General features: G+C 45.1%; 3 protein-coding genes across 3 annotated transcripts; 2 read left to right on the top strand and 1 right to left on the bottom strand.

Annotated features, from left to right (window-relative positions):
* Nucleotides 1-3,350: 3,350 nt before the first annotated feature.
* LOC135486078 (uncharacterized) lies at nucleotides 3,351-3,809 on the top strand. The gene has a single exon (XM_064768580.1). It carries the CDS (start codon nucleotides 3,351-3,353, stop codon nucleotides 3,807-3,809), a length of 459 nt encoding a protein of 152 aa, XP_064624650.1.
* A 3,658-nt stretch (nucleotides 3,810-7,467) lies between these two features.
* On the top strand, nucleotides 7,468-8,955 carry LOC135486077 (uncharacterized). Its single transcript, XM_064768579.1, has one exon. The coding sequence runs from the start codon at nucleotides 7,468-7,470 to the stop codon at nucleotides 8,953-8,955; it is 1,488 nt and encodes a 495-aa protein (XP_064624649.1).
* Nucleotides 8,956-13,899: 4,944 nt separating this feature from the next.
* LOC135486076 (uncharacterized) lies at nucleotides 13,900-18,690 on the bottom strand. Its single transcript, XM_064768578.1, has one exon. It carries the CDS (start codon nucleotides 18,688-18,690, stop codon nucleotides 13,900-13,902), a length of 4,791 nt encoding a protein of 1,596 aa, XP_064624648.1.
* Nucleotides 18,691-20,252: the final 1,562 nt, after the last annotated feature.

The following is a 20,252-nucleotide window of genomic DNA, read 5'->3' as shown; positions in this document are numbered from 1 at the left end:
TTCATCAAATTGATATTCAATCCACTTGTACAGACCATCTAGAGAACAGTCCATAACTTTCTCAAGTTTAGATTTTTAAAATTTTTTATGAAGACATGAGGATAATGTTGATGAAAGATAACTTGATTTTTTAAAAGATTCGTCAACTGACCTTTTCTCTGTGAAATAATTGTTGTGACTTCTATTGTAACAAGATCTACATCTATAACTTCTACCATATTTACATTTTTCAACTTTATCAAAATCATCCAATAATTTTTCTTGAAAACACTTTTTACATTCTCTAACAAGGGACTCCATTTAGAAGAAAATAATTTATGTTAAATATAGGATGAGTATAAAATTATTCTAAAAGATTAAATCCATAAAACTTTTTACCCTGTTTTGTTTCCTTGACTCCTGTGAATCTTATATAATTGTGATCAAGATTTATTTTTTGTTTGATGACACTCGTCGCCCACACTGTGACTTCTTTAGCTTCTGAGTCAACAAGTTCAAGCAGTGTTGATTCTCCTATTTTTGTACTTATATTTCTGAATGAGTTAATTCTATACCATGTGTTCACTGGAAGATCTTTAAATTTTAGATAATCTGTTGACTCTGTGACTCTTGATTCAAGTTCTTCGTTTGATGGAAAGTTCATTTTATTTAGAAGAAAATAATTTATGTTAAATATACGTTTTGTCATTTTTGAATTTTTTATAAATTTGTAATTTTTGTTATTTTTTATAAATTTGGACGATTTGGACGATTTGGACGATTTTGTGACTTGACTGAAGTTTGACTGGAAACTATTTAGACTAGGATTTGACTGAGATAAGTTTTGAAACGTGTTGACTGGGATTTGACTTGGAGATTTTGACTGGGATTTGACTTGGAGTTAGAATACCCACTATTGTACTACTAGAAAATTTCTTTCCTGATCTTTTCAAGATGGTGGCAACTTACTAGTTCTAGAGGCGTTGTAATGAATGAAATCGGCGCCTCCAGTGTCAAGATTGTTGCCGGCGGAGAAGTTGGGAAAGGAGAGATTAGATTTCCGTCATGTGATGGATAGACCAGGCTAATCATTTCAAGTGATGGTTAGACTAGAGGCGAAGATATCCACACCGCCGATTATACAGAGTACAACTGCGTTTTCACGCACTTGCACTGGGGATGGGTCACTCGCAAACCGCAGCTCGAGTATATCAGTCAAATCCGTGGCACAAACTCGCACAGTGCCGAAATCAGTCTCGCGGGCTTAGTGGTGAGTGCGATAGCCATAGAACATGTTTCCGCATGTGTTGCGTATTGAGCTAAGTTTTAGTATTGCCCTATTTTTGGGACACTCTGTATACAGTAGTCTACATTACGTTCTTGAGGTTTTTTCTACCACGTGGGGTTTTCGCTCTTGCCAACTTCCGCCCAATGGAAGTGTTGTTTTGGTGATTTTTTCGCGAAAGTTTACCATTTTTTGCCACAAGCAAATGAATTCAATTTCTCCAAACCCGCACACTGTGGTGGAGAGGGTCCTCTCAACGTTCTGTGAGTACTGACAAGGTTAAATAATATGTAAAAGATGTTTTTATTTGGGCACAAAGTTGTGCATGTAATCTCATTGGGTGATGCCTGTTCACTTCGGACACCCGCGCTGGCTGAATGGCTCTCTGCTCCAGTTTATAGCAGTCTGTTGATAATCATGTAATTCAATAGGTTCTTGATGATCTTTTTATGAGTTTCTGAGAGTGTGGTCCGTGTACACACTGTTTTTGGCCTAGAAATTGAGGCTGAATTGGGCTACAGGTCTTGCCAAAATTTGTCACATGGATGTAGTTCCATCTTATAACGCCAGAGGGCGACTGCGTAGTGTTGGTGAGTTTACAGCTTTTGTAGTTGTATTTGTTTTCAGATTGGACATATTTTAGTTCTGTTAGTTATGAGTCCTGTATTTGTGTATTTGCAGAAAACCATATCACACCTTACATCGTAAGAATAAAGGCTTGACGCAATGGTCCCGGAACCGCCGACAGGCGGCACCACCTCACGACGAAGGCTTTTGCGGACCGCTTCAAATGGTTTCATAAGCCATATTCCTGGTTGTGGATTTCGACCTCCAGTTATCTATGATAGAACCCGCTCCAATCGGTTTAACCGCATGGAATAGTTAGCAAAATAATTTTCAAGGTAGTTTACGGTGAAAAGGAGCGCGGACGAAATTTGACTTAGAAGAAAAAAAGGATTTTATCGGTGAATATCAAAACTGATGACGCGTCCGAAATTGTGAACTGATAATTTTTAGCAAGATCCGATGACGACGCAGACATTGCACAATTTTGTGACGTTGCACCACACACGATTTTATGACGTTGTACACCTCGTGTATGCACGTGTATGCTCATGTCATCGTGCGGTAAAATATGACAGCCACGGCTGCCGGTACTTTCGGTGTTTGCGCCTTGTAACTGGTAAGTTTGTGGAAAGAGCCATGTTTCAAGTGACATAAGCCATTAGTAATGCGTGTGTATTCTTTGGGCGGCTTGTAGTAATTAATGACACCGAGCTTGAAGTCAAGTAAGTAGTACTAGTGTGGACCTAGGCCCGACCGGCATCCACTCTGCTCATTTCATGATTATTTGGTCAACGATTTGAAGCAGCCGTATCATACCCAAAAACATTCACAAGTGCAATGTTTCATGCCAGAAAGTTCCACAACATGACATGCACCAAACTTCTTGCAATTATGACGTCAGTGCATACAGCACATTCCAGTGCCCAAATGCAGCAGGGACAAAATCACATCAATGCATCCTTCTTCTCGTCAACCACAACTGTCCGATATTCCACGACATTTCTATCTGAATGTGAGTACAAACAGAACCAATCAACTTGTATCCGCTTCATCCGCAGCACAATGTGAGAGGACGCATTGCCTTCATAAGCAATGCATCCTCTCACCTCTCACCTCCAAACCTCAAACTGTCCAAATAAAACTTTCCCTTTTTACAAACTCTACAACAAAACTGAATGTCAGTATAAACAGCTCCTAATCAACTCATATAACCTTAAATCACTTTACATGTGCAGTATCGTGTGAGAGCTTCCACATCATTAAAGCCCTATGATCACCACAGGAGAAAAACCATCCACCATTGCCACCCCAAACCCACAAATACAACCCTACAAGTCGAGAACACCCTCCATATGGCCAAACTCACTGCTCCTTACTAAATGAGCTCAAATAACCAAACCCAGCTTGTTCCGTAAACTCTGGGTCTAAGACGTTGAAGTTAAATCCGGAGTACAGTTCGTCCTTTCCCCTCTCTGGTCCACATAGTTTTAGAACGCTGACATCAAGATCATCTCACGATATGGCTTGGAACGGCTTAGATCTTCTGGCAGACGCCATTGCTCTCAGGATGGAAGAGGTGACACGGGAGATTGAGACCTTGGAGGCAACGGTGCAGAGGACTCCACCAATTCCTGCACCTAGGATTCGTAGGCCTCCCTCAGCTGGGACGGCTTCTTCCCCGATACCTCAGCCGAGAACGATACCAGCACCCAGGCCTACTCCCAGGCCTAGGACGCCACGGCAGCCAAGACCAGTATCGCCCCCTCCGATGTCCAGTGCAGCGCCGCGGTTCATCGCTGAGCCAAGGCCAACACTCGCAAGCACTAGCATCCCTGCTAGTGCTACGCCACCATTGACATCAGGGAACAGAAGCACATCTTCACAAATTGTCGCAGAGCCGAGGCCAGTGCATTCGAGTACCCCGGCTAGTGCTCAGCCGGCCTTATCGTTGCCACGTCCAGACCACCACCAGATCTGAATGCTAGTAGGTTGAATCCAGGTGCTCCGACCTTTCCAAATCAAAGCTTGCTGCTTGCCCGTGAGTTCAGGAAACCAACTATAGTGATAGATAAATTCAGTGGTGACCCTACACAATACGCGTCATTCTGCAGACAATTTAATGCCCGAATTGTGAACAATGCATATTCTAATGATGAATGCATGAGCTACCTATTGCAATTCACTGAAGACGAGGCAAACAAGGTAGTTCGTGGTTACGCCCATTTGGATGCAAACCTCGGGTTTCAAGCTGCGACATCGGAGCTGCAGCGAAGATACGGTGATCCCAACTTTGTTGCTGAATGTTATTTTAAAAAGGCTTTGGACTGGCCTCCTGTGAAGGCAGATGATCCTAAGGGACTGGATGAATTTGGAATTTTTCTCCGAGAGTGCCAGTTCGCTGTTCAAGAAATTGGGGCCTTGGGAGTGCTTGAATATTCCGAAAACCTACGTAAGCTGGTGGGAAAACTGCCGTTTAAAATGCACGATCGATGGCGAACTATCGTTCATAGTGTACGTGCGAGAGGCGAGCGTGCGTCTTTCGCTATGTTGGTCGACTTCGTCTTGGTTGAGGCCAAAAAGGCCAACGATCCTGTGTATGGGCGTAATGCATTACAAAATTCGGCACCGTCATCTGCGGCTGGGGTCAAGCCTGTGCCAAAACCTCGACGCATCCTAGAAGAAACTAACACAAGGCCAAGGACACTCATGAACACTGGGGTGGCTCAACCTGAGACATACGCTAAAACTGCTAACGGTAGGGCTGGAGACACACGCAAGATTCTTTGAAATGACTGTAGAGGCAAGGAAAACATGTGTAAAAAATCACAAACTTTGTTTCAACTGCCTGCGCAGTTCGCATGCAGTAAAAGCCTGCCATTCTCCAGTACGGTGCCGAGTGCAAGGGTGTGGCGCCGAACATCACACATTATTGCATGAAACGAAAGCTCCCGCTGCCAATGGAACCACGGCACCAGGGGTTGTGCAAAATACGTGTTACGCTACCAATAGTGATCAAGGAAAAAAAGTCCACCTCATTTCCAACTGCTACCTGTGTACGTCTACAAAAATGGGCGGTCTATTCCTACTATTGCATTGCTGGACTCAGCCAGTCAACTGACCATCATCCATCATTCACTCGCAAAGGATCTAGGACTAAAAGGTCACAAAAGTGAACTGACTATTAACACTATGAATTCTACTGCTGTTATGGACTCACATATTGTATCCTTTGGTCTCAAACCTCGTGATGCAAGAAACAGTGCCATGCATGTATATTAACGGGGCATATGCATTGAGTATTAGAAATTTTCAGTGCACTACTCAAATGTGCAATCCTGAATGGAGTCATTGTAGTGGTCTGAATATTCCCCCTGAAATCAAACCAGGGGATGTAAAGTTGTTGATAGGCCTAGACAATCCAGAGGCGCATGTACAATTAGAGGTAAGGCGGGGTTTGCCCGACCAGCCGTTGGCGGTCCGTACCAATTTGGGGTGGTCTTTAATGGGAGGTGATTGTAACGCTGCGCACACGTCCGAGCCGCCGTCAGTGAACAGAATCGCCTTGGAGGAAACGAACAGAGACTTAGAGGAATTCTGGAGCACATAGGCATTTGGCGTTTCCTCAAATTGCGCAAAGCCGACATCTGTGGAAGACACAAGAGCCCAGAAAATTCTAGAGGAGACAACCACCCTTCTTGATGGCCACTATGAAGTTGGTATGCTGTGGCGGGACTCCTACTCAACACTACCGAACAACATCGTTGTTGCAAATCGTTGTCGCAAGACGTCGCTTTGACCTTCTAATGAAGCGATTCAACCAAGATTCCGAGTACGCAAGGCTGTATCATGAAACTATAAAGGGTTATGTTGCCCAGGGTTACGCTAGATTGATGACCCCGATGGAGGCGGCAGCATCTACACCCCGTACCTCATATCTTCCCCACCATGGCGTGGTAAACCCAAACAAACCAGGCAAGGTTCGCGTGGTGTTTGATGCTGCCTCCTCTTTCCGGGGTCAGTCTCTCAATGGGTCTTTGATGCCAGGGCCTGATCTACTAAATAGCCTTTTTGGAGTCTTGCAGCGTTTCAGGCTGCACGGGGTAGGCCTTGTGACCGACATCCGCGCAATGTATCATCAAGTGCGTGTACCCGAATGCGACGCAGACTCATTGCGCTTCCTCTACAAGGAAGATCTGGGTCAAACTGGCCCCCCACAAACATATCAAATGGTCTCGCACGTCTTTGGCGCCACAGACAGCCCCGCGTGCGCTCTGTATGCGCTACAGCGCACGGCGACTGACAGCACTGATGAATTTTGTCGTGATGCAGTTGAAGCTATCTTAAATGATACCTACATGGATGACGTGGTCCGGTCACTAGATGATGCGACGTCAACAATACGAGCAGCTGCAGAAATCGATGCGCTGCTTGCCAAGGGTGGTTTTTCAACTCATCAGTGGTTATCGAATAACGCAGAGGTCATGAAGGCCCTCGACAGCTTGGATTTGTCTACCCGGGAGGTCCGGTTCGATCACAGTGAACATGTACTGCAGAGAACACTGGGGATACGATGGGACGTAAACGATGATGTCTTCACCTTCATCAGTCAAGTTAAGGACAACCCGAGTACTAAACGTGGCCTCATCAGTACTATGAGTTCGGTGTTTGATCCTTGTGGATTCATAACACCATTCACCCTCAGGGCAAAACTCCTGGCCCAAGCGCTCTGGAAAACTGGTATTGGATGGGATGATGCTCTGACCCCAGATGTTGACGAAAAATGGCAGTCATGGCTGGATGAGTTGGATCAGCTACCAGGTTTCAAGTTGCCGAGATATCACCCGCATCTTTCGACACGTGCCGACCTCATTGAGTTACATACCTTCACTGACGCGTCAGAAAATGCATTCGCTGCTGCCGCGTATCTGTGCTATGCCACTGAAAGTGGTTACGTGAGTTCATTGCTGGCATCGAAATCGCGTGTTGCTCCGTTGAAGCTCTTGACTATACCGAGGTTAGAACTCCAGGGGGCGCTGCTTGGCGCACGTCTGGCAAATACGTTGGAATCTGAACTCAAAATATTGCTCACGCGTAAAGTCTACTGGACTGACTCTGAAATCGTTCTCAAGTATCTACAGGGGCGCTAACTCGACAAATAGAGGGGATCTATGGGGATCTATGCGAGTTTTAGGTATTACAGGTCTCGATCTTGTAAAATCTGTAAACATGCCTCCAAATCCCATTATGATAATGAAGAGATTGCCCCATATCTGGGAGACTGTTTTGAAACCATCGCTAATTTTGGAAGATCGGTGCCGGCTATTTGGTTTAAAAAACCCTATTTTTCCCCATCAAAACAGCACCTTTCATTATTCAAATGATAGCTTATTGTCTGAAGACTTATTTCATAGCAGAAAAGTACTAATAACTCTGATTTGATGCGAAAAATCTAACTTTTTTGATTACTTGATTTTCCCTTGGCCGTGGATCGAGTTTGTTTACAATATGCAGCGCCATCTTGGAAAAGCCGTGACGTCACCGCGGTATCCTCCTTGGACAATCCTCAAAGTTCTGATGAAGACGATACCAGTCAATATGATGTATCTCAGTTTATTGCAGCTGAGCATATCTCAAACATGACAAAGCTTGTCAGGAGGACCGCCTGGGTCCAGCGTGCGATTTGCAATTTCGCCTCAGCCGTCCCTAGATTGAAGCGTGTTGCCTGCAAGGAGCCAGACATTACCGCGAAGGAGTATGAGCAGAGTTTCCAGTTGTGGGTTGAAGTCGCCCAGCGCGATGCGTATGGTAAAGAACTCCAATTTCTGGAAGACGGAAAACCTCTTGGATCCGACAGTGACTTGTTTAGTCTGATGCCGTTCCTGGATAGGAAGTTGAAGTGTCTGCGTGTTGGTGGTCGAGTTGGAAAAGCACCAGTCCCAGATGGTTCAAAGCATCAGATTATACTGCCTGCCGACCATCATATTACCAGACTCATCGCAGACAAAGTCCACAAGGAGCTGAGACATGGGGGACAAGAGCACATAATCGCGGAACTGCGCCAGTCATACTGGCCTGTCAAAGCCAGGCTCGTTGCAAAGCAAGCAATTCGACGTTGTTTCTACTGCTATATGCGAAAGGTTAGAACAAGAATACCAAGAATGGCCGATCTTCCCCTCTGTCGTCTTGATGTCACCTCGGGAGTATTTCGCCATGTGGGTGTTGATTACTGGGGTCCCATGTTGGTAAAAGTACGTAGGAGCACAATTAAACGGTGGGGCTGTCTGTTTACGTGTCTAGTCACTAGGGCAGTTCATCTTGAATTAGCAGATTCTTTAGAAACCGATGACTTTCTGCTCTGTTTGCGTTCATTCATTGGGAGAAGGGGGCATCCGGTTGATTTATACAGTGACAACGGGACAAATTTCTGTGGTGCTAGTTCAGAACTCGCAAAATGCTTACAGGACCTAGACCAAATTCAGATTTATGGTTTCTTGTCACCTCAAAGTATCGTGTGGCATTTCAATCCGCCTTCGGCGCCACATTTTGGCGGGGCTTGGGAGCGCATAGTTAGTTCTGTAAAGAAAGCGTTGAGTGCCACCCTTAAAAACACATTGGATAGTGACACTGTGCTGCGTACTGCATTGATTGAGGTTGAAGCCGTCTTAAACAGCCGACCACTTACCCACAACAGTCCTGACCCCGAAGACTTCGAGCCACTCACACCAAACCACTTCATCCTTGGAAGGTCTGACAACAAATTGCCGCCTGCCGCATGTGCAGACAAGGAAGTAAACAGTCGACGCAGGTGGCGTCGGTGCCAGGTGATCGCGAATCAAGTCTGTCGGCGATGGCAGAGAGAATATCTACCGACTCTCACAGCCAGAGATCGCTGGACCAAGGATAACAAGTCAGTGGTGGTTGACAGTTTGGTCATGATTGTGGAAGACAATCAACCGAGAGGAAAGTGGGATCTGGGCAGGATAACCGCAGTGTATCCCGGGGAAGACGGTAGAGTCCGCGCTGTTGATGTCAAGACAGCATCAACCACTCTTCGCAGACCAGTCGCAAAAATCTGTGTACTGGAGGAACATGCGCATCGTCCTCGCGAATCCAACAATAATTGAGTATATTCCTGGTATCGTGTAATGTCGAGTCTGCTCCGCTTTGTCGCTGGGTTTATAGCTCCCTTTACATTACTTCTTTTCAAAATTATCATTTGACTCCTGTTCATGACATGTTTGTAGTCAAAGAACACCTGTTCTGTGTCTAGTCTAGAATGCCGCTGAAAATCTCGTCATGTTGAGATTCATTGTATCAGTATTAATCAACTCCATGTTTTACTTATCTTAAACTGGTTTAGTTTAGAAGTTACAAATTTGGGTGAATTATTTCATGTTTGTACTTTGACTATGTTTATTTGGTTGAACAGCTGTGGGTCTGTGCGCACATATAATCATTCTTAAACAGCAGTAAGTTAGGGCTGACCTGTTTTTATTACATTATTAGTGTTCATATCTTCACTATTCGTCCATGTTATGTACTGTAATGTGCACCATGTTTGTATTTTAATTGTATGGACTAGTTGAGACAATCATTGGACATTGTAGATTGTTCCTTTTGGTTATATCTCGTTATAGTTGTACAACCTTGGTACTATACTCCGTCAGGGGGGCGGGTATGTTGCGTATTGAGCTAAGTTTTAGTATTGCCCTTTTTTTGGGACACTCTGTATACAGTAGTCTACATTACGTTCTTGAGGTTTTTTCTACCACGTGGGGTTTTCGCTCTTGCCAACTTCCGCCCAATGGAAGTGTTGTTTTGGTGATTTTTTCGCGAAAGTTTACCATTTTTTGCCACAAGCAAATGAATTCAATTTCTCCAAACCCGCACACTGTGGTGGAGAGGGTCCTCTCAACGTTCTGTGAGTACTGACAAGGTTAAATAATATGTAAAAGATGTTTTTATTTGGGCACAAAGTTGTGCATGTTATCTCATTGGGTGATGCCTGTTCACTTCGGACACCCGCGCTGGCTGAATAGCTCTCTGCTCCAGTTTCTGGCAGTCTGTTGATAATCATGTAATTCAATAGGTTCTTGATGATCTTTTTGTGAGTTTCTGAGAGTGTGGTCCGTGTACACACTGTTTTTGGCCTAGAAATTGAGGCTGAATTGGGCTACAGGTCATGCCAAAATTTGTCACATGTAGTTCCATCTTATAACGCCAGAGGGCGACTGCGTAGTGTTGGTGAGTTTACAGCTTTTGTAGTTGTATTTGTTTTCAGATCTGACATATTTTAGTTCTGTTAGTTATGAGTCCTGTATTTGTGTATTTGCAGAAAACCATATCACACCTTACATCGTAAGAATAAAGGCTTGGTCTAAGACGTTGAAGTTAAATCCGGAGTACAGTTCGTCCTTTCCCCTCTCTGGTCCACAGCATGACTGTGGGCAAAAAGAAACCAAGAAATGTGATTGTTTTTTAACAACGTTTAAAAGGCTTTATTCGATCAAAAATAGATCATAAAAAAGCTCATGAAACATAACTCCGGAACAAAACTCCTACAATTAACCCATCGCATGTAGTAGTCAGTTAACTGTAGACGGGATCTATCCGACGCGACGCCCCATGCTGACGTTGGGGTTTCAATTATCATTAGCGCAATGTTTGTGATGGCGTGTGTTCAAAGATATAGCTATTACTTAGCCGATATAGTTGTCATGACTATAATACGACGTTTAAGATGCAACAGTGCTAGTGGACTTACAGTGTTCTTGCACATTGAATGCATCAACAACTTGGGCAAATCGGCGAATATCGATATATTCGTCACTCTGTCATGAATTTCTTTGGCTCTGTATGACATATTCGCCAGTCTGCAAAGTTTGATTATGGTCTCGTTAGGGAGGTTTTTTTTGGAATATCCTGTAAACCGGCCTGGTCAATTTCTGACACCGGACCATCTTTATAAAGTGTGATTTTAGGGACATGAGATACATTATATTCATAAAACTGCATATCGTTGGAAATATAAATGTCTCAACTATGTCACTGATGCGCTTTTGATACTTGGACCTTCATGTATGAAGAGAAAACGTGACAACTTTACCAGCTTCTGAACTGCACTCACCATTTTCACTTTGATATCATCGAAGGTCAAGGTCGGAGGTTAAAGGTCACAAAAAACTATTTTGGAATGAGATCACATTAAACTGTTTTTTTAGCAAAGATTAACTATTGGCCAGTAAAATTTAGTAAAAAAAGCAGGGAGTCGACCATCTAGTTTATCTAATATTGAGGAAAATTTGTAGAACTCCGAACCCGACTCCATTTCTGGTATCTGGCACCAGCACACCATGACTTCGATGTGTCACAACGCAATTTTTCCAGGAAATTATTTAAATATCTTGATATCGGCCAAATTGCCAAAGCTTCCCATTTACAAAAATAGGCTGGATGACCCCTTTCCTGTAACAGCTGGTCCTGCACGACCATTTAACCCGAAAACTGACATATTCAAAGTTTATTAGGAACTACGGTTACGGGTTGGCCGCGCTTGAATACAAAAAACCTCCCTAATGTGACCTATGTTAATTAACACTAATTTAATCAAGATTCGACAAAAGTACCTGTCTCAGTCGATTCCTTAGGATCAGTAATCAGTAATGACGTCATACCAAACCAGATTTTTGCCAAAAATATGATATTCGCCGGCTCGCCAGAAAGGCAGTCAAGAAACTGCTTGCTGACCTGAAGGTTAACAAGGCCTCGGGGCCCGATAAACTTCCATGTCGAATGCTAAAAGAATTAGCAGAGGAGCTAGCGCCCTGCCTGACTGCAATCTTCAAGCAGTGAACTACCACAAGACTGGAAACAGGCTAATATCTCGCCTATCTTCAAGAAAGGGAACCGGAATGAGGCTTCAAACTACCGGCCAGTCTCACTTACGTGCATAACATGTAAGGTGCTCGAGCACATAGTCTGTAAGCACATAAGGAACCATCTCGACGTGCACAACATCCTCTCCCCCAATCAGCATGGATTCAGATATCAACACTCCACTAACAACAACCCATGACCTACTGCTACACCGTGACAGAAACGAACAGATGGATATGGTAATATTGGACTTTTCCAAAGCCTTCGACACTGTGCCAAACAAGAAGGTTCTTGGTAAACTTGCACACTGTGGCATAAGGGGGGAAATCATCGAATGGATTAACCAGTTCCTCACCCAACGAACCCAGCAGGTCCTAGTGGAAGGCACCAGCTCTGATGCTGTACCAGTTAAGTCAGGTGTCCCGCAGGGGACAGTACTTGGGCCACTAATATTCCTACTCCACATCAATGATCTGCCGAACATAGTCAGCTCAACATCCAGGCTCTTCGCAGACGATTGCTTGGTATATAGAGGAATCCGTCACGCACAGGACCAACTAGCGCTACAACAAGATCTGGATAGGCTGGTTGAATGGGGTGATCTGTGTGGCATGAGCTTTAATGTCAAGAAGGGCAACATCATGAGACTCCGGAGATCAAGGAAACCAATCACAGGCTTCTACAGCTGTGGGGGAAGCCACACTAAGGCTATAAAGCCACCCTTATTGCTCCGGAATAACGTGAACAAATCGGTTCGTTTCCTTGTATAAAACCATGTGCGTTTATTATGACAAAAAACACAAGAACATTTATGCGACTACAATTATACAGGGTGTAACAATACTGCTGTCTGCAACATTACCTCCCCCCATTGGAGGAACTCCAATTAATCCCAAGGGGTTAACATGGTTAATGTAATCTCAAAGTCCAAACTGACAGATTGTCCCGACACACTGCGAAAGACATAGTCACAACCACCAAAATACCTAATTAGACTGAAATTTAACCAACTCTTGCAAGAAATATTGCAACTTACTGGCAAGACCTTACTCACTAACTCAGCAAACTATTAAAGTGCAAATTTCAAGAATTACCAAGTCAGGAATACAGACCATCGGTGTTAACAACTCTATTACGGTAGTCCAAATTTTAGCTCCCAACAGCCAATACACTGCTTCCAGGAAACTTGATGTCTGAGAGGACAATTCACCTTACCCCCAATAAACATCACCAAGATACTACAGAATTGTTTTACACTAATAGGTTGTAAACCTTAGACTACATGTATAGTACAAATATCATGAACACAACATGACAGCAGGAAAAGAGCAAACAATGATTCAAACTCAAACAAAGGAAAATAGTGACAAATACCAGTCACAACACCTAATAAACAGTGACAAATATAGAAGTCACTACCCAAGAGTCAGAAACTATTGTCCTTGAGAGGCAAACTACACTACCTCAGAGTCTGATAAAGGCGACCTACAGGTCAAGCCTTACTGCGGGTTTTATAACTCGTCCTGAACGCGACACTTTAGGCACAAGCGCAGGCGCTTCACTAGCGACATTTGGTTGCGGAGCGATCGGTTCAGGCAAATCATCGGGTTCGCTTTGGTCAACTGGTCCACTGACGCCAGCTGCTGTTTGACAGTATTCCTGACACAACTCCAGACTATGGAGTCTTTGAACAGATCTACTCAATACCCCCTTTGCGGTCCTAAGTGACACGCTGCGAACCACGCCATCACAACCAGGGTGTAACTCAGTAATAACTGCCATAGGCCACTGCAATCTACGCAAGTTGTCCTCCCTGATCAATACCAGTGAACCTACCTCCAACTTACCCTTGTTCCTGAATTTAATCACAGCATGAGGCAAGCTTCTCAAATACTCAGCGCTCCATACAGACCAGAATTGCTGGAGACGCAATTGCTGCAATACTGCCCTACCATTCAGATCATCTGTAGTCACCACAGGCTCAGTGTCAGACAGGTCATAACTTCCTGGTTGGAAACTGGAACTCCTGCCAATTAGAAAATGAGATGGTGTGAGTGGGTTGGCCGACTCCAATGTGTCGCCAACGAATGTCAACGGTCTCGAGTTCACACAGGCCTCTATTTCCAGGAGATCGGCTTCCAATTCAGACTTGGTGAGAGATGATCTCCCCACTGACTTCTTCAGACCAGATTTTACAGAGCGTACAAGGCGTTCCCACCAACCCCCCCCCCACCAGGGGGAGCGGGCAACAATGAATCTCCATTTGGGACAGAGATGACGTAGACCTCCCGTAGCTTGTACTTAGCAGCCAGGAAAGTTTTCGCGTTATCTGAGAATATAACAGATGGCAATCCACGCCTCGCAGCAAACTTGCGAATGGCTAGCAAGAAATCTTGTAGCGACATTGAGTCGGTGAGCTCCAAATGCAATGCTCTCACTACTGCACAAGTACAGAGAAGAACATACTTTTTCTTCCCAGGCTGATCACTACAGTAGAGAGGCCCAAAATAATCCAAACCTGTGACAGTAAATGGAGGTGCCTCCTTGACTCGGAGGGCTGGTAGGGGAGCAACAGGACGGTTACACGCTGCTGCATCAAATCGCTGACAAGGGACACATTCCCTTTTGACCTCTTTTACCAATCTTCGGGCCCCAACAATCCAATAACAAGTCCTGACATTGGATAAGAGAGAGCCTACCCCAGCATGTTTTAGGAAGACATGTCTACCCCTAACCATAATCTTGGTAAGATGATGGGTGGGCAATATGATAGGATGCTTCTCCAGATACGACAGACTCGACAACTGAAGCCTCCCTTGGATCCTGAGATAACCATCCTCACTCAAGAAAGGGGACAACTGAGCAATGCTTGAGGACTTTGGAATACATCCTCCCTTTTCCAAAGCTGCAAACTCAGGAGCATAAGTATGCTGTTGCAAACATTGAAACAACTTGTCCTTGGCCACAGTCAATTCATCCACAGAGAGAGGACCCACCTTGGATTGACCTACTGTATGCAATCTCAGATTTTCAATAAACCTGAGGACATAACCTGTGATACGCAGTGTCTTCTCGAATGAACTCCATCTCTCAACAGGAATGGCAAAATCTGGAGGAGAGGATCCAACTACCAAACAGGTCGATACCATTTCTTCTGGTATACCAGCCTCCAATGGATGCTTCACTTTGTCATCTGAAAGAACAAGATCCTTGGAGAGCCAAGAAGGACCCTCCAGCCATAACTTGCTAGTTATCAAATCCTTGGCTAACAATCCCCGAGAGACCAAATCTGCAGGATTATCTGCGCTTTCGACGTGAGACCAATGAGAGGGGTCTGTAAGCTCTTGTATTTCAGAGACCCGATTCCCCACGAAGGCCTTAAACTTGGATGCATTAGTCCTTATCCAGGCAAGAACAATGGTAGAATCTGACCAACAGTAGTACACTGTCTTCTGAAGATCTAACTTTAATGCTTTAGCAACAAAGTTCAACAGCCTTGCAGCCAAGAGAGCGCCTAACAATTCTAGTCTAGGCAGGGTGACCTTTTTCAATGGGGATACTTTACCCTTTGAAGTAACCAGAGACACCTTGTAACCACCATGTCCATCTGGGAGTCTCACATAGACATTGGCCCCATAGGCCTTCATTGAGGCGTCACTGAACACGTGTAACTCCAGTTTGTTTACACTTTCCTTCCAAGTTGTGCCAGGGAAGAAACAACGTGGAATTCTCCAACTCTGCAGTGTCACAATACCACTTACCCATGATACAAACCTATCACGCATTTCATCAGGAAGGGCCTCATCCCAACCTAACCCGAGAGTCCAAACCTCTTGGAACAGGATTTTGGCAAGCATCACGAAGGGGCTAAGGAATCCCAGCGGGTCGAAAAGTCTGGAAGTGAAACTGAGAACTGTACGCTTTGAACAAAACAACTCAGAAATAGAGGGCGTCTCTACTCCATCAAATGAGAAACAATCCTCTAAGGCAAACCATTTCATGCCTAACACCTTGACTGAGTCATCCTGTAGGTGCTTTGATCCAAGGTCTTGGCTGAACTTATCGACCAAAACTCGACTGTTAGAATGACATTTTGCCAATGTCATTCCGGCCTTGTCAAATATCTGGGATCCATTATCAAACAGATCACAGCTGTCATCATCTGTGTCTGCTCCAGTGAGCCAATCATCAACAAAGAGATTCTCCTCCAACTCTTCTCTAGCCAAAGAAAGAGGGTAAGTAGCTAGATGGTGTTTTATGGTAGCGTTGAGCAAGAAGGGACTGCTTTTGTTACCAAAGGGTACCCGTAGAAACTTCATCGTCCGAACAGTGCCATTACAATCCCACAGGAATCTATGCACTGACTGGTCCTGCTCCCGAACACCAATCTGCAGGAAGGCTTTAGAAACATCAGCAGTAAGCGCCACCTGCCACCTACGGAATCTAATCAAAATTTCTATAAGACTGGGCATCAGTGATGGCCCAGTTTCCATGCAGTCGTTGGGTGATACCTGGTTGTATCCTGTTGCTGAGGCATCAAATACGGGCCTAACCTTTGAGCTCAGGCTAGTCTCCCTGACTACAGGACGGTGTGGTAAGTAGAATACTGGACCACTGCCTTCCTCCTCTTTTACTTCCTCAATGATGCCAAGGTTTTCATAGTTATGAAAGACAGCATCATACTGGTCCTGGAGGTTATGATCCCTGCCTAGTCTACGCGACAAATAGGCTAGGCGCTTCCTAGCCAACATCTCGTTGTTTAGCAGCACGCCCGGCCTAAAATCACTCCTCCATGGAAGAGCTACTTCGTACCTACCCCGTACAAACCTTATAGATTCTTTAAACCTTACATGTACCGGATCCGGAGGCACGGTCTCCTTCTTCATTATCCTAATGGATTCCAGCTCCCAAAAACTTCTCACCGTCTGGTCTGTGACACCTTGAGAATGAGAATCTAAACAAAGAAGCTGATGAGAAAGGTTACGCGAGTTTGGGGTCAATGACTTGGGTACTTTAGGGTTTTTTAAGCAACCAGATAAAACCCACCCAAAGATGGTTTCTTGAGCCACCGGACCCTCTGGGTGTCTTTTGAGGCCAGGTTTCATGAAATCCCAATAGGTGTCAATCCCTATTAGAATATCAATGGATCGTTGCCCTGCCTCAACACCATGAAACTCGACACCCTCACCAAATGAATTTAACACGCTTTGAGGAACCTGGGGCCTTTGTAATGGGGTACAAATCAAGGGGACCTCCACAGCATTTATGGTTTCAACATGTACTGCACCTTTTGCAGCATTGGACAACTCTAGATTGTAGACGTTATGCAGTTGACCCTTGGCCGAAGTCCCACCCCCAAAAGCCGCAAAACAGATCGGCTCTGACGATACCCATTCTGGCTTAACTCGTTTCACCAGCGAACTGGAGACATACGAACGATCTGACCCGCTGTCAAACAGTAGGGTGGCATCAGTATACCCTTGGCTGCCACGAACCCGCACAGTTGCCAATGGAAGAATCGTGCGCAAATCTCCTGTTGAATTTGACAAACTAGAATTTGACACAAATTGACCGTGCACATTATTGGCGCTAGAATTCGACACGAATGAACCTGACACATTATCAGCGCGCGCAGATTGTGACACATTGCCAACGTTAGAAGTTCCATTTTCAGCGCCAGAAGAGCGTTCGGTAGTGGCAGCATTCCTCGGCCTTGAAGTTGAATTCCTCGATCCTTGTTTTTCACACAGCAGATGGTGGTGTCCAGCTCCACATTTTGAACATTTTTCGTTACACTGACGGGCGAAGTGACTCCCCAAGCATTTGAAGCAAAGTTTCGAATTGCGTACTTTCTCCTTTCGCTCAGAAACAGAACCACATCTCGTTATTTCCCAGCACTTGTGCGCTGGATGCGATGGTTTTTTACAATGTCCGCACCCGTTCTTGCTGGACAACTGCAAAGCGGCGATCGTTGCTACAGGAGCTTCAAACGTTTTCTCCTCGGTGTTTGACTTTCCAATTTCCTTAAAGGAATCTGCAGTGTCCCTCCGGCGTATATCGGTTTTCAGAAAGTCCAAAAGAAAGTCAAGATCATCTTCATGACCTTCTCCATCTCTTGCCCACTCCAAGCGTACCTCGCTTGGGAGGCAAGAGAGTACTACTGGTGTCAAAAACACCCCATACTGTTCGCCAGTAATGTCCAAAGCCTCCAAACTGCGGACATGGGCCTGCACTTCGTCGTACAATTTTGATAATTGGCCCGCACGACACTTGGTCCCAGCGTTTGGCCTAGTGCTCATTCGTAACAGTCCCTGAATGTGGGCAAACGCGATTTTTTCCCGTCTCCCGTACCTGTCTTCCAGTATTTGGCGGGCATCGTCGTAATGTGAATTTGTGATTGAAAGTCCAGCGATGGCCGCCTTGGCCTCGCCTTCCAAAAGCGAATCCAAATACGTAAACTTACTGATTACAGGAATGTCCGTCTTGTCAACCAAGGCGTTAAACTTGTCCCAGAAGGACTGCCATTGTGTAACGTCGCCCTTGAATTTGGGCAGTTCAATCTTAGGCAACCTCACAAGCTTTGATGCATTGTGGCTGTTATCGGAATCATGACTTCGTGAGTCCCAGTCATCCTCCACGTCAGTCTTGCTGACAGCGCCAACAGCACTGCCTGTCTGGACACCTTTCCTGACACGGAGAGTCTCAATTCGGATCACACTGATCCTATCCAAAAATGTACCAGCTTCGTCGATACAATTTAACAGTTCTTCCTCATTCGGACAATGAGCTTCAACGTCGCTCTGTGCCTTCCTGAACGAAGCCAACCGTAAATCTAACTCTGAAAGGCCCTCCTCGAAGATCGCGTCATCGACAGCGCCGCCTGGCCCAATGTCTTTGAGTTCTTTCAGAGCTCTTTCGAGGTTTTTGATCGCCCTCGTAACGCAGCCTTTTGCGGCCGATCTGCGCTGCACAGCAGCCTGCATTGTACACTTCTTCGTTGTATACCTATTTATCCCGGTGTTTCGGCACCATTTAATGTGGGGGAAGCCACACTAAGGCTATAAAGCCACCCTTATTGCTCCGGAATAACGTGAACAAATCGGTTCGTTTCCTTGTATAAAACCATGTGCGTTTATTATGACAAAAAACACAAGAACATTTATGCGACTACAATTATACAGGGTGTAACAATACTGCTGTCTGCAACAACAGCCTGGCAGGTGAACTACTGCAGGAAGTCAGCCAAGCCAAGTACCTGGGGATGACTTTTGCCAATGACCTCCAATGGGGGCCACAGGTTGCATACACAGCAAAGAAGGCAAACAGAGCAGTAGGATTCCTGCGACGGAACCTTAAGGGCTCCTCGCCCAAGATCAAGGAGCTGGCATACAATACAATGGCAAGATCGATTGTTGAGTACTGCGGAGCCATATGGGACCCCCAGAAAGACATTGATAATCTTGACAGGGTGCAGCGGAGGGCTGCACGTTTCGTTGCTAACAACTATAGCAAAACCCAGATCATCACCCAACTCCAACAAGACCTTGGATGGAAAACCTTGGAGGATAGAAGGAAACACCAACGGCTAACCCTCCTGTACAAGGTGTTTACGGGGAGAGGCAGTAGATATTGTCAGGAATAACTCGGGCACCAGATCGACCAATAGTGCAAAACTTAACATTACAACTACGAACACCACGCAATTCCGCCAGGTGTGCATCCCAAAAACAATTCCGGACTGGAACAAATTGCCGCAAAAGGCAATAGAGGCCAATACCGTGCTAAGTTTCAAGGCTTCGCTCAACCAATAACCCGCATTAGCTAGCGCACTCACTCATCGACGTCATACTCCAACTGGAGGTTTGTCGATTATCATCCAGATCCAGATCCAGATCGAACACTAATTCTAAAATACCTTGGTACCGTAAAGTCAACTTTTAAATGGAAAATGCATAAGCCTCGTTCTGAGAGCGGAGTGTTTTGGACACGCAACCAAGATGCTCTACCAAAGTTCCCTCGGGTTGCACTAAAATGTGGAACCATGCACACGTCACGTCAATGGAATTTCAGCTCACTTCAGAAGTTTGAGGCTCTCAAAACACTGCTTCAAACACAAATCAGTCAAGGAAGCATCAACCACCCTAAGTTTTTTAATGAGCACTACACATATTTGCCGAGAAAAACGCTCCAAATAGCCCATTTGCGCGGATTTTAGCATCACTTGAGCGAGCCGATGCGGACTTCCTATGCGCGCTGTACAAAATGTACATGTCTCATTTTCTGTAACGTTGCCGTAACATAATGTAAACAATGGCGCTACCGGCGCTCCGGCCGGGCCGGCGATGGATGGAATTTGCCAAATTCGCACATATTCAAGTTATTTTCGTGGCCTATCTTTTTAAGTTTGAGGTATTTTAGAATAGAAATTGAACCCTCGGCTTCGGACCTTGGTTGAGTTACCAAGACACTCTCGGGTGGAGCTAAAATTTCGTCCAAACCCTCGCCTGTCGGCTCGGGTTTGGACTGTATTTTAGCTCCACCCTCG

The sequence above is a fragment of the Lineus longissimus genome, chromosome 4 (genome assembly GCF_910592395.1).
Source record: "Lineus longissimus chromosome 4, tnLinLong1.2, whole genome shotgun sequence".
Classification (NCBI taxonomy): Eukaryota; Metazoa; Nemertea; class Pilidiophora; order Heteronemertea; family Lineidae; genus Lineus; species Lineus longissimus.
This window is presented reverse-complemented; position numbering and strand designations above follow the sequence as displayed.